General features: G+C 35.3%; 1 protein-coding gene across 1 annotated transcript in view; it reads right to left on the minus strand.

Annotated features, from left to right (window-relative positions):
* The window catches only part of LOC150082877 (HEAT repeat-containing protein 3-like), a 189790-nt gene that overhangs the window by 100276 nt on the left and 74356 nt on the right, over positions 1 to 15158 (minus strand). Inside the window, exon 4 of the mRNA XM_090378307.1 lies at positions 13023 to 13174. Within this exon, the coding sequence (XP_090234433.1) occupies positions 13023 to 13174 (152 nt within the window). The remainder of the gene's footprint in view (positions 1 to 13022; positions 13175 to 15158) is intronic.

The following is a 15158-nucleotide window of genomic DNA, read 5'->3' on the forward strand; positions in this document are numbered from 1 at the left end:
TATTCAGCAGTCAGGGGCTTGAACCCCGGTCTACTCAAAGAGCGTGTGCTACTGCACTCCCGCTCCTGCCCACTCGGCTACGGAGGCCGAATGCCTAAAAGAAGTTTCATATTGAAAGCAAAAAACATGTCAGGTTCAAAGCGGCGAAGGATCGGGTGACTTTATTGTGGGGTGGTAATGCTGCGGGGGATTTAAAATTAATACCCCTTTTAGTTTACCAGGAAGAGGGTCAAAGTACAACCCAAAATCAACACATTTTTCATGATTAAATTCATCAATTAAATTCATGATTTTAATTGATATTTTAAGTTTAATTTTGATACGTAAGTAGTTACCACATAATTATATATGTAATGCAGAATATTTCATATGTACAAATATTTGAATATTAAATATTTTGACCGACATTTGTGCATCTTTTCACTACCGTTTATTATTGATTAGGAAATATCCTATGGCACCGACTGCAACTTGCAAATACATATTTACCTTATGGGAATGCGGGGGTCACCTGTATAAATGAATTAAGGGGAAAAATGATAATGAATACCTTAAATTCATGTATATACAGTCCAGTCACAATATTATGACCACTCCCCAATGCAGACATCACACATGCCTAGCAAATCATACAGCGCATGTCAAGTTCACACGCCGTAAGCATATAAGGCTTGATGTTCGGCATCCGTGAACACAGTAACAGCCTCTGTCATGGGCAAAGCATGCAACCTATCAGACCTGGAAAAAGGCATGGTCATCGGCTATTGGGCCAGGGGTGCCAGCATTTCCAAAACAGCGGTCTTTGGGAAATGCTCACGTGCTGCAGTGGTGAAAGTGTATCAAGACTGGACAAATGGGACAGTTTTGACAACCCGATGTGCCAAATGTGGAGCCCCACGCACCATTGATCCCAGAGGTGAATGTCAGCTGAAATGGTTCGTCAGGACCGATTGGTGCGCTATTGTTGCTCAACTGGCTGTCCAAATGAACCGTGGGGTCACCAGAAAGGTCTCCAACACAATGATGCAGCGAATCCTGTTGCGCATTGTGCTCCGGAGCAGATGCTTGGTGACAGTACCCATGTTGATGGCCGTTCATCACAAACAACGCCATCAGTTTGCATAGCAATACCGACACTGGACCCCGGCAGAGTGGCCTTCCCCGATGAGTCACGGTTTCTGCAGTGAACCCTGTTGTGCATAGGGCTCCGGAGCAGAGGCTTGATGACAGCACCCATGCTGATGGCTGTTCATCACAAACAACGGCATCAGTTTGCACAGCAATACTGATGGACAATGGACTCCGGCCAAGTGGCCTTCTCCAGTGAGTCATGGTTTCTGCTGTACCGAGTGGATGGGTGGTGGCATATTAGGCGTGAAATCTCTGAGAACAGACACCTGGACACGATTATTGGCAGAAGGCAGGCTGGTGGGGGAGACATTATGGTCTGAGGAATGTTTTCATGGCATGGCTTGGGTCAACTGATACCTCTGGAGGGCACCCTGAATGCAAATAGTTACCTATCGATCATTGCCGATTAGATACACCCGTACACATTGACCGTGTTCCCTGGAGGAGATGGTATCTATCAGCAAGACCATGTCATGTCGCCAGAATTGCCTGTGAGTGGTTTGAGGAGCATGACGAAGACTTCAAGCTAATCCTTTGGACACTGAATTTCCCCGAATCTTAATTCAATTGAAAATCTATGGGACTACCTCGATTGACACATCAGATGGATGGATCCTCCACCAAGGAACCTATAGAAATTTCGGGGTGCACTGCAGTCTGCATGGTCACAGATACCTATAGCAACCTTCCGCAGACTTATTGAGACTCTCCAACGGCAGCTGGCTGCAGGCATGCTGCGAAAGGCGCATATTCTGGATACTAGGTAGGTATCCAGAATATGCGACTATAATAATGTGATGGACCCTGTATGTGTTAAAAAGGATAGTATTAATTCTGCATGTCAAAGATAAGGAGATGTAAATTTTGACTGAAAAATTTAAGTAAAAATGTAAATTTAGTGTAACAGGCAAAGGTATAGAAAAGGGAAATAAAACGGGATGCGGGAAGGAAAAAGTAGTAAAAATAAAGGAGGCAAAAATAGCAGAGAAGGAAAGTAAGAATGTCTGAATCGCCCTCGCATTACACTAATAGTTCAATGGATGGAAAAATGAAGAATAAAAAGCAAAGAAAAGAGTTTAAAGGATACTAAGCAAGCTGGGTGTGTAAATACCCAACTTCTTAGAGAGGGCCTTCACTGAGAGAGCATTAGTCAAAGGAGAAACTAATACCGAAAGCCTCTGATATGTTTTGAAAAAAAAAAAAAAAAAAGGACAAAAAAGTAAATTTGGAGATCAAAAATGTATAAAGTGTAACAAGCAGTGGTACAGAAATGACAAGGAAAAAGGTAGTAAAGATAAAAGAGGCAAAAAATAACAAAGAATAAGGAAAGTAAGAATGTCTGAATCGCCCTCATATTTCACTAATAGCTCAATGGACAGAAGAAAGAAGAATAGAGAGTAAGAAGATAAAAAGCAAAGAAAAGAGTTTAAAGGATATTAGGCAAGCTAGGTGTGTTAATACCCAACCTCTTAGACAGGGCCTTCGCTGAGAGAGCATTAGTCGAAGGAGAAACTAATACCACATGCCTGTGGTATGTTTTGGAATGTCGAAAAAATATAAGAATAAAATAAACAAATACCTGAAATTCATTCATGTCATCAATATAGGCATAATTTGGGATATAAACAGAAGCAAAAAGCTATGACAACTGTGGAGTTGGTCAGAGAAGAAAACAGTATATAAACTATAATGCAGACTGAATAGAGCTGAGTAAAAGAAAGAACTAGTGCCCTCTATAGCTGTTATTAGTGTAACATAGAAATGAGCTGAGATATCAAATAAAAAATAAGCCAGTTAAGACTGGAATACATTTTAAAAAATGAATGCGAAAGGCCGTTCTGGAGAAAAGAGAAAGAGCAACATGCCATAGACGAAAAGAAGAATACAAAATACCATTTCAATTGTAAATGATCTAAAAGTAAAAATAGACTTAGGAAGTAAAAAAGCATTAACACCGTTCAAGTAGAAGTCATATAATGCATTTACTTTCAAAGTAGTGGAACTACCACTATTGAAATTTACATCTATACATCTATACAAATATCAAGTTAGCACTATCCAAATTTATGTTTGATAAATGATGACATATTTTTGATGTTATAATTAATAAAGTTAATAGGAACGTTGTTACTGACCAATTTAATACAAAGGCAGTTTAAGGCATTAGTAAAAAGTGCTTGATTACTACTTAAATTGGCAAGTCGAATAATTTGCATACAGATAATGTTTTTATGCACTTTATATTAATGGAAATATCAAAACATTAATTCAATTTTAACATTATTTCCTAACTAACTGGAATTCTAATATTTCCATTAAAGTGCATAAAAACATTATCTGTACACAGATTATTCGGCTTGACAATTTAAGTAGTAATCAAGCACTTTTTACTAATGCCTTAAACTGTATTTGTATTATATTGGTCAATAACAACGTTCCTATTAACTTTATTAATTATAACATCAAAAATATGTCATCATTTATTAAACAAATTTAGATTTCATATGTTTCATTTTGGTTAGGGCTAACTTGATACTTGTATAGATGTAAATTTCAATAGTGGTAGTTCCACTATTTTGAAAGTAAATGCATTAATGACTTCTATAGAATGCTGTTAATAGTTTTTTACTTTCAGATCATTTAATAATCATTTTTAATTGAAATGGTATTTTATATTCTTCTTTTCATCTATGGCATGTTGCTCTTTCTCTTTTCTCCAGATAGTTTTTTAAAATGTATTCCAGTCTTAACTGGCTTATTTTTTATTCAATAGCTCAGCTCATTTCTATGTTACACTAATAACACCTATAGAGGGCACTAGTTCTTTCTTTTACACAGCTCTATTCAGTCTGCATTATAGTTTATACAGTGGCTAACTAGAAAAAGTGCCCCCCCCTCCTGAAAATATTTATTTTGGTTAAAGTGACCGGACGGACCCTTAGTACTAGTCCCAACAAACACAATGCAAATCGTTTGCCATTAAGTATGGAGGCTACTGGTCCAATCTGGAACATTTTCCAGGACAGTTTGCAATGCGGGGAAAATGACTTAAATCCAGGATATCTGGTCACTTTAATTTTGGTAAAAATAAAAAATTAACAATACAACGGTATGTATTTAAAAACAAAAATAATTTTAAATTGTGAAAATTAAACGAAGTAATATATTGACTTATCTGATTTAGAATGATTTTCGTCTAAATTTGACATTGGCAAAGCCATTAATTAATTTACAAACGTCCAGTCCATTCTTTCAGCTCCTTGCGCTTCTGTGCTGATAGATGCTGTCGTCCCATGGTGTTTCTCAAATAATTCTTAATTAATCTTAATTTTGAGAAAGAGCATTCTGAGGTTGATGCAGTAACCGGAATTGTCACCATCAAAAATAATATCAATAAGTAGCACTCATATAGTAGTATTTTACTATGAGTAGTTCTGCAAATTTGCGAATAATTTAAATTTTTTTCAATATTTCACTTTTTAGTAACTTTACGCAAAGTAGTAATTGCATTGAAATTAATTCTGAAAAGTCACTTGAAAATTTCTTTTTCACCTTCTCTGTGATTTTTATTATGGAATTGCCATCCATTTGGAGTAAGAAATGCAAACAAGTCAGAAACTGTATTTAATCCTTAATCTTTTGTGCAGTTCCGTTGTCACTAAGTCAATTACACAATAAAAAAATAACTTTAAAGAACAGTTCTGCATTTTCAAATCGGTAGTCCTCTTCCAGTTCATCAAAATATTTTTTAACATATCTCCTCTGTTTATTTGCAAATTGTCAAGGTATACCCCATTTCTGTGCAATAGACGATGCTTCCTTAACGATTTTTTCACTTGATTATATGATGTTTCTATGCCCAATTTGTTCTTTGCAAAATCGTTGATGTTGAATAAATATGTGACAAGATTTTTTCTATCAGTATGGTGGTTAACACAAAATCAAAATTTTCAATATTATTTTTAATCCAGACAGCTTCTGACTTTTCATTGCTTTTTGACAATTATATGATAATTTTATTTAATGCCATTAGCAAATCGGGAAATCTCAATTTTATACAATTATAATGCGAGCCGACTAGACCAATGAGTTGGATTTAATTTCTTTAATACAATATCGCATTCACTTGTAATTTGAGATAACAAGACCCAACGGTTGATACTGTAGCCAAAACACACACACATATATACTTTGAACAACACTTAAATAGTTGGATATTTCCGGTACTCCATTTAATGCATCAGGTTAATAACTAGATTGAGATTGTGCACCGCATAATGTACGGACAGTATAATGCATTTGGTTCTAATTCTTTTAGGCAGGATTGTACTCCTGAATTTGCTCCATTGGACCTTTGCCCACGACATTTTGAAAGGTCCAGATCATTTGAATTTATGGAGTCGCAAATAACTGATGTTGATCCATCAGTAATGGTGAGAAAACCAAGGAACATTTCTCTGATATCCATACATTTAGGTCTGTCGTCATACGGATCTTTTACAATATGGACATAATGGTACACCAAACTTAGTTGATTCATTTTTGAGGTATCTTGCATTGTATTAGCTATGATGGAAAAATATGGGGCTTCTTTAATATCCTTAGTTAATCGGGTTAAATGTTGGGCAACATTTAAGAACTAAGTAATGCTTCCGGTCGGTAAATCCATAACCTGTCTCATAATTGGGTCATATTCTGCTGACAACTTTACACCCGACAAAAAATTCCCAAAACGTAGGTATCACTTAAATTTTCTTGACCCCCTTAAAAGCTAATGAATTTCTCCACAATTTTAGGATTATTTTAATCTCCCCACTGGTGCATTATCCATTAGGCAAAAAAGACATTTGCCTCACCAAAATTGCTGTTTTTTACGTAAAATAATATATTTTAAGTGATTTTTTTTATTGGAAACTGAATTTTCTACCTGCCAAGATCAATGAACTTTACTTGAAGATTAATTTGAAAATTACGTTTTTTTCGAAAATGGTTTTACCGATTTTGATGAAATTCTATATTTAGTTCTTCCTTAAATAGTTGAATTAATTAAAAATATAAAGACTGCCTTGTATGTAACCGGCACTGTTATGCTTAAGGACTACCATAGCAGCGAGAAGGTAGCCACAATCTTATCAACCGGTCTGAGGTGGTGCCCCCAAATTCCATTTTGCCTTGGGCACCATGAAGGTATAAAGCACCACTGAATATCCCGTTCTAATACTTTTCTCCAAAAATTACATTATTCATGCAAAATTTCTTCCATAATTTTATCAAGTCCTGTATTTCTTTTCCATGTTCCTTTCGCGGTGCTTACAGCTATTTTTAAGGACCTGAATTTTAGTTTGTTTATTATTTGGTTTTTAGGAGCATTAGCAACTAAGGCCATATTGCTCCGGGGATATTTGGTGGTCATTCCCTGACCTTTCCGCATCCTCCATATTTGGTGGTCACGGGCTCGAACCCTGGTCTAATCAAGAAGCGTGTGCTACGCACTGCTGCTCCTGCCCACCTGGCTACAGATGCCTTAATTTTAGTAGACAAATTTTGCCAATCATTGATGCCTTTTGTCCAGTTACATCTAGCATGTCCCACAATATACGGAATCCAGTTTTCTGGAGTAGCACAACTATTGCCTGTTCATTTTTAATCCAGATTTACTAGTGGTTGAATAACATTTTACCGAAAATGACCTATTTTGGATGTCTTTTGGAAACAGTCCTTTTGGCTTGCAAGCACTGTATTTTATAATAAATATCTTGATATCTGCTTTAAATTCTCTAGATAGTTTGCAATGTCACTGGGGTAATTCTTTTTTTTAAGATTTTCAATACTGATATTTTCAGTTTCTTTTATCGTTGAAAAAACTTCATTTTCTTCTGTAGAGGAAGATGGCCTACTTTAATGATTCTTCTTCTTCTTCAGGTGTTTTTGAATGTCATTCTCTTGCTCAACCTCAATTGATGGCTCTTTTCCCATTTGGTTGGGGTCAAAAGTTGTAGACTGACTTGTCGTTGAGTTGATGTTAATTCTGTTTGTGAGTGAGTGAAATACAAAAGCAATTTTGGAATTTTTTAAACTTCTTTTGTTAGAGCTTCGCCAGCAGCATGCTTTATTTTGTGTTTAAAGGCACAGCTTTTATGCTTTTTATCCACAGTTAATTCGAAAAATAATTATAAAATTTTTATACTGAACTAAATAATAAAATACTAACAAAATAACACTGAATATTAGCACAAATCTAAAATTACACCTATAGACTTTCATCATGGCTTACTTCTGTTATGTTATCAGCTGTTACGTAGCAGAATACATCACTCCTAATCTCAATAACCTACACTTTACCACCACTAATGCTGATCCATTATCGTTTTAAAAAAGGATGCGCACTACCATGTCATGAATCATTTATGAGATGATTGGGGGAAAAGTAAAGAACAAAAGCAAACTACAATCTTTAGATACTTTAGTTTTGGTTTGGATCTAACTGAAAGAAACAGTAGTATCATTAATTGCTTTTCCCTTTTTGGCACCTCAGACTTGGTGACTAATTCTTCGCCTTTGTACTAACTCTTTAGAAACACTGTTTATTTAAACATAACACTGAACAGAAATCATGAATCTGCTACCTTACTATTACTAGAGTTCAGAGTTGCGTTGCTTTCTATGATGGCTGGAACTGCGAAGCAGCTAGGGACTTTTTTTTTTTTTTTTTTTAATCGAGTAAAAATGTAAATTTTTACGCAAATTAATTTTTTTCTGTTTCAGGCAGGAGGGCAGTGCACCCCAATGCAATGCATTGGCATAGTTATGCCACTGAGTTTATATACAGTTTTCTTCTCTGAGCGAACTCCACAGTTGCCATAGCTCTTTGCTTCTGTTTATATCCCATTTATGCCTATCTTGATGATATGAATTAATTTAATGAATTTCAGGTATTTATTTATTCATTCATCATTTCTACTTTATACATTCTTATTTGTTTATTTTTGGCCATATTTTTTTCGACATTCCAAAACATATCACAGACATTGTGGTATTAGTTTCTCCTTCGACTAATGCTCTCTCAGCCAAGGCCCTCTCTAAGAGGTTGGGTATTTACATACCCAGCTTCCCTAGTATCCTTTAAACTCTTTTTTTTTGCTTTTTATCCTTCATTTTTCCATCCAATGAGATATTAGTGTAAATATGAGGGCGATTCGGACATTCTACTTTCCTTCTTTTCTGCTATTTTCAACTCTTTTATTTTTACTATATTTTCCTTCCTGCACACTGTTTTATTTCCTGTTTCTATACCTTTGCCTATTACACTAAATTTACATTTTTACTTAAATTTTTCAATCAAAATTTACCTCTCCTTATCTTTGACATGCAAAATTAACACATATATATATTTAAGGTATATACATGAATTAAAGATATTCATTATCATGTTTTTTTTTACCTTAATTCATTTATACTTCAATTTACTTTCTTTAACTTAATTATAAATTACTGGAATAAGTTGCCTTCATGGGTGGTAGAGGCTGACAGTTTGGGGAAATTCAAAGGTCATCTAGATAGTACTTTCGGGTAAGGGAAGCGCATAGGATGATAGGTTTAATTTCTTTTTTTTTTTTTTTTTTATTAATTATTATTATTTAGTTATTTATTTTATTTTATTTTTTTGTTTTTATCATGTTTTGTTCGGATTTTTTTTTTTTTTTTTTTTGGCTGGTGCAGCATAAGCCACAGGCTTTCTTGCACCATGCGGCCGTTACTAATACTAATATACACTGCGTTGGGGCTACCTTACTTATATTTTTGGAGGATTTATCCTTTTTTTTTTTATTATATTAAAAAAATATTTTTTCCCTATTATTTTTAATCTTTCCTCCATTACAATAAGTTTGTATAGAAACAGTGATTTGGTACATGATCGGGTGTAGTCCCCTGATGAAATACCTGATCTATATACCAACCTTCTTTAGTTTGCATCAAAACTTTTTCTTTCCTTAGTTACTTTATTATCTTCCCCACCCTTAGTTCGATGCTCACTATTTTTCTTCACTTATTAATCATATAATTTTGCTTTCCCTTTCAGCTTCTCTACATTTAATTAGCTCTTTGATTCAGCCTTTAATTTCAGATAATTTTATAATTTTTTTCCCTAGGTTCCTAAAATTCTTTCTCTTTTTTATTTCTTATTCTTTTCTTCTTTTTCTGTTAGCCTTGGCACCCTATGTTTTATACTGCTCCATCTTTATGTATTTTTCTATTAATTGATTCTGATTTCATATATATATACAAATTTGTATACTGTGTTGAACCCTTGCATACTCAGGTACAATTTCTGTATTTTCTTCATATTTCCTATTTATGCATTTTATATATATATACGAGATTGGCAACACTGCTTTGTTGCTATGGAAATGAGTGATGAGTTTGCGGTCTACAAATGTTCCCCCACCTTATCTTAGTTTAGAGTATCATGTAGTATTAGACGGATGGGTAAAGTGCCTGCCTGGCAACCCAAAGGTCGCGGGTTCGAATCCCCCCTCGGGCTTGGATCAAAGTACTGCAAAAACCTTGGGAGGTGCATGATGGCCACAGAAGCCGATGCACCAACAACTACCAAAAAAAAAAAAAAAAAAAATATGTAGTATTAATTTTTGCGTTCGTTATAACAGTTTCTGTCAAGTGTGTTTTATGATGAGGGATGAGAAAAATATTACGTTAATTATTAGACAAAGAATCGCGATTGAATTTTATGTAAAGTTAGCCAAAATTGGTTTTTGAATAAAATAATGACGCATGATGAGTCCTGGATTAAACATACTGATCCCGAGCCCACACAGCAGTCAAGCATATGGAAACACCACGATTCACTGTCTCCAAAAAAATCAATGTTGATTTATTTTGTTTTTTGACATCCAAGTTATACTGCAGCACTGGGTTCCTGAGAAACAAACTGTAAATGGAGAATATTATGCTAATATGTTGTGAGTTCATCTAAAAAGAGCAATTCACAAAAAAAACCAAAACTGCTTAATCAAGATTTGTTTCTTCTTCAGATAACAAAGGCCACATGTCGCACAAACAGCTATGGAAGCTTTAGCAAAAATTGGTGGTCAACCACTAGACCACCCTCCATACAGCCCAGACCTCGCAATTTCTGGGCTTTCCCGAGACTCAAAAAAAGTGGGGGTGGGGGGTGGTATAACACAAACGAAGAAATGCCTTTCAGAAAATGGGCTGCAGCACGTGTTTCAGAATCTAGTGAACCGCTGTAAAAGGTGTATAGAATGTGAAGCACACTATTTCAAAAAAGGAGACCTATACCAACCTCCCAAGTGACTCAGACTCAGAGCAATGATCTCAGTCTGCATATTTTCGGAACAGCCTTCATATATAATCAAATCCTACATTATATACAAAATGTAGGATTTGAGTCAATCTCTTCTTCGTATTTAAATCCATGTTTCCCTTCATGGTGCAGATGATTTCTGCATTGTCCATAATTTAATTTTCCAAATCTGCTATTATATGTCTTCTTCTGCAGTTAATCTTCAGAACCTTCAGTTTGCTAGAAATCAGTTACCGAACTATGTTTTCCATTATCTTCTTGTACTTCAGGAATTTTATTAGTGTTACCAACCTTGAGTCAAAGTTTTCTTCGAGATTTAGTAAATGTTGAAATTGGCATATTGTTGATAGCTTTTAACAATTGTATATATATTCATGTCTTCTATTTTTTTCCAAAATTGAACTCAAGGATTTTTGCCTATGTTATTTATTTAGACATTCTAGAACCCCTTGATCCACAGGCCAAATAAAAGATATTACATTTGGTGGTAAAAACATGGCCTTTATCCCCTTCTTTAAGTTCCTTACAATAGCCTTTTCAGATAAGTTTATTTTATTCAATTTCTTCATAGAAAATATTCACAAAAAAAAAAAAACCATTCTTTGAAGAATGCAGAGTCCATCCATGCTGATTTTTGTCAGTGATAAAGACATCTGTATGGTAAAGACAACTGGTAAAGACATCTGTACCAACATACTATCATAGATCTAGGATTAACTGATTTACCAACAACAAAAAATGGCAATTTGTGAGCCTGGTTGCAATTCTGCAGGAAGCTCTGCTATTTTTCATTGTTCGATCCGGATTAGCTGTAACCAGATTAATGATGGTTTACTGTACTTATTTTTTTCAAGGAATATATCTATCATCATAACATTGGAATATATGAAAAATCTCAATTCACTTAACATTTCATGTAATGAATCATTTTCAAGATACCTTATCCTGTCATTAAGCAGATTATACCTATATACAGATGTTCCAGTTATCACAGTTCATACATCATTATGAAATGATACGTGAAATTCATATCCCAGTCTTGTACTTGACCATCCATAAATGAAGCACAATTTTATTACTATGCTATGGAATAAGGTACAATTAGTACAGCAACAAACAACCCTTAGACAGACTGTTAGAAAATGGCATAATTTTTCTTTCAAAGACAATGCTATTTTGCACTGAAGTGTGCATGCGATCCTTATTCTTGAGATGGGGTTTAATGGTTTCCCTTCTACAAATAAAGACAACCTTAATAGGAAGGTAGACTCCACTGATTTCAGCAGGTCACTGTCTCACATGTGCATGAATAATTATTTGTGCCTGTATTGCACTGACAGAAAAAGTGCCAACTGCTATTATGTAAAGTAGAATAAAGGTGAAACTTTCAAATCAACTATACTCAGCATCTGTAGCAAAGCCACAAAGAAGTAATGATGGTATATGGGAAAATGTGAAATAGCCCTTGTGTACAGTGGCGGATTACCCATTAAGGCAATGAGGCATGTGCCTCCGGGCCCCAAGCCAAGGCATTTTCCTATAGTGTTCTAAAATAGATTAATGTTTTCAGTAAACATCATAAAAATCTTGATTAATTTAAGCAAAAAATTCAAAAGTACAAAATTTCATTTATTTGCCACCTAACTTTTATTTATTTTTTATTATTATTATTTGGGGGGGGGGGGCAAATATAATTTGCCTAGGGGCCCAAACTATCCTTAATCCCTCACTGCTTGTGTACTTAGAATGACAAGTATCATAATACATAACAGAAAACACTCATTCAACCTCCTACCCATCCACTACTATATAGAAATAAACTTGTAAGATCATACAGCCAAATAAATTTATCATGACATTTGACACGGTGCATAACAGGAATAAACTCTCCTACCAAAACTTTCAAGAGTATATGGGAGGATGTATAATAAAGGTCTTATGAACACAGATCTGAAATGTCATTTTGCTAAGTTCGTTTCTTGAAATCACTCACGCAATCAGTTATTTATAAGGCTTCCTACTCTATCAACTTCGATCCATTATATTTTAAACTTGTGGACCAACCTAAAACAACTAGTATACAAAACTCAGATATTAACTCAAGATGAACAAATAATCAGCAGGCTGCTCAAGAAGTACACCATGTCCCATAGCAGTACTCCATCTGTCAGAATCATTTGTTTGTCAATAAGATATATGCATTCAAGCTGAAGGTGGACATTAAGGACTTATCATGAATATTTTATTTATACAAATAAAGAATATATAATTAAATGAAAGTTTATATGAGTTCTCATTTGACTACCAAATTTTCAAGAGACATTAACTCAACAAGACGATATTGCTGGACTCATTGTCATAAAAATATTTTTCATTACTGATCTCCAAAATACTCCCAAAGTTTCCAGTGTTTAACAGGAGAGTTGAAAATCATCCAGTATAATTATCAAGACACTATGATTATATTATGATTGATTCTTTAAGAATCAATTTCATGGGTTTTAATATACTGCTGAATAGAAATACTTGTACATACTATCTAACTTACCACATATTCCATAATAAATATGTAGCTTCTATAAAAATCTCAGTCCTAGTGTCCACATTTGTTTGCAGTAATCTTGCTTCTGATGAATTTCGTGCTGCTTGTGAACCCAATTTTCTCTCTGATGCTTTGGCTGGAGACCAGTTACAGTTATACTAGAGGAAGATAGATCTTTTTAATAAAAAAGAAAAAAAAATCTTCCAGATATATTCATCAAAACAACTTTTTGAGTGACCCTCCTATTTATCTACCTTGGTAATAAAGAAACCTAATTTTTTTCCCTCAATATATATACCACTGAGTTTAATACATATCCTCCATTCTGAAAACAAAAAGGAAATACCTGAAATTCCTGTTCATATCTCTGAAAAAAAAACTATTTACAGCTTCTTTGAGCTCATCACTGCTTGAAAATCAATGCCAATGCATTTGTTCCTTCAGATTTCTGAGAAGAAAATAAGCGCTGTCTGTCAGGTCTGGACTCTAGAATGGGTATTTTAACCCCTGGAATTCACAATCTGTAAGAGCAGCAACTGCTTCATAGAACTTGTGTACAGCCGCATTGTAATGAAGAAACTAAACACATCTCAATTCCTTTATGGCCCCTTGTAAATTTTTGAGAACGTCAGCATAGGCATCTCCAGTGAGCTTTCTTATGTGGCTAAGTCGTTTGTTGTTTGTTTGTTATTTGGTTTTTAGGAGCATTAGCAACTAAGGCCATATTGCTCCGGGAATATGCGGTGGTCATTCCCTTGACCTTTCTGCATCCTCCGTATTTGGTGGTGACGGGCTTGAACCCCGGTCTAATCAAGAAGTGTGTGCTACGCATTGCTGCTCCTTCCCACCTGGCTACGGAGGTGCCGTGTATGTGGCTGAGTCATAAATTTTTTGGGTGGTGATGGCCCATGGTGTTTCAATTGCATGGACTCCTGTTTTGTTTTTTATCCCAGTGATGAATCCAAATTCCATCACCAGTTATAATTCTTGAAAGATACCCTTGAAGATCTGCATCATGCATGTGCAAATTTTTCTCACATATTTGAGTTCTGCACATTCTTGGCACCCAGCAAGAACTGACCTATGACATGGCCAGACGTTCATGAAGGATAGTCAGTAAGGACTTCTCAGACATATTACATGCTCCAGCAATCACAGACACTTTAATACATCTATCATGCATAACCAGGTTGATTTTTATTTAACATATATCTGGAGTTGCCACTTCTGCTGGTCGTCCCAAGTGGGTGGGGGTCACCTTCTATGGATTCTCAACTCCATTTAAACTGCTTAGACAAAACTTTTTGTCTAAGCAGACAAAACTAAGCTTATGATCATGTATTTCCTCATCACTGCTCTGAACTGTCTTTTATTGTTTCATATTCCAAATAAATAAATAAAATTTCTTTCTTTGGGAAAAGTTATAATGTAGATTTCATTTTTTCTCTCCAAAATATTAAATATTAGTTTTTGAGTTTATATTTTTAATTAGCATAAGTCACTCACTGGCTGTAACTCTAATTTAAAATGGCAACCCACTGAATCCAAAATAAGAAGACTGAATAGGATATAATCAATGCAAAATATTTCATTGGAAAGGCTCTCATATGTTTTATGGTCTAGTCCAGTGGTTTTCAACTGGGGTGTCACAACAACATTCCAGGGGTGTCACGTAATTTGGGTTTAAGTTACTTAAACTTTTTTTTTTAATTTTATGGTGATCTACAGGGTGATTCACTACCAGTGCGACAAACTTGCAGGAGGTGTAGGGGGCACTAAGACGAATCGGAATCACAAAGCATTGCAGGGTCCGAAATGCCTTCGTCATGCGGTAGAGGACGTTGAACGGGAGGTCGCGTGAACAGTGATCCCGCTGGAAGTCAGCATTTGCGAACCGTTTCTGTTGAAGAAACCAAGTAGCAAAAGTCCTCCAGAGTGGATAATCTGCAGGCTCCAATGACTGGACGCATTGCAGATGGTATGAACTCATTTGGTTTGTTGACAGTATCCTCCATACAGTGGATTGGGAAATACTCAATCGTTGGTCTATCGCTCGAGTACTCGTACTCGGATTGCCTTCTGCAAGATGTAGGACATTCTCCTCATTGTCTGGCGTCCTCGTCGTTCGCTCTCGATTCATGG

This window comes from Mastigoproctus giganteus, chromosome 7 (assembly GCF_048544385.1).
Source record: "Mastigoproctus giganteus isolate SK-2022 chromosome 7, ASM4854438v1, whole genome shotgun sequence".
NCBI lineage: Eukaryota > Metazoa > Arthropoda > Arachnida > Uropygi > Thelyphonidae > Mastigoproctus > Mastigoproctus giganteus.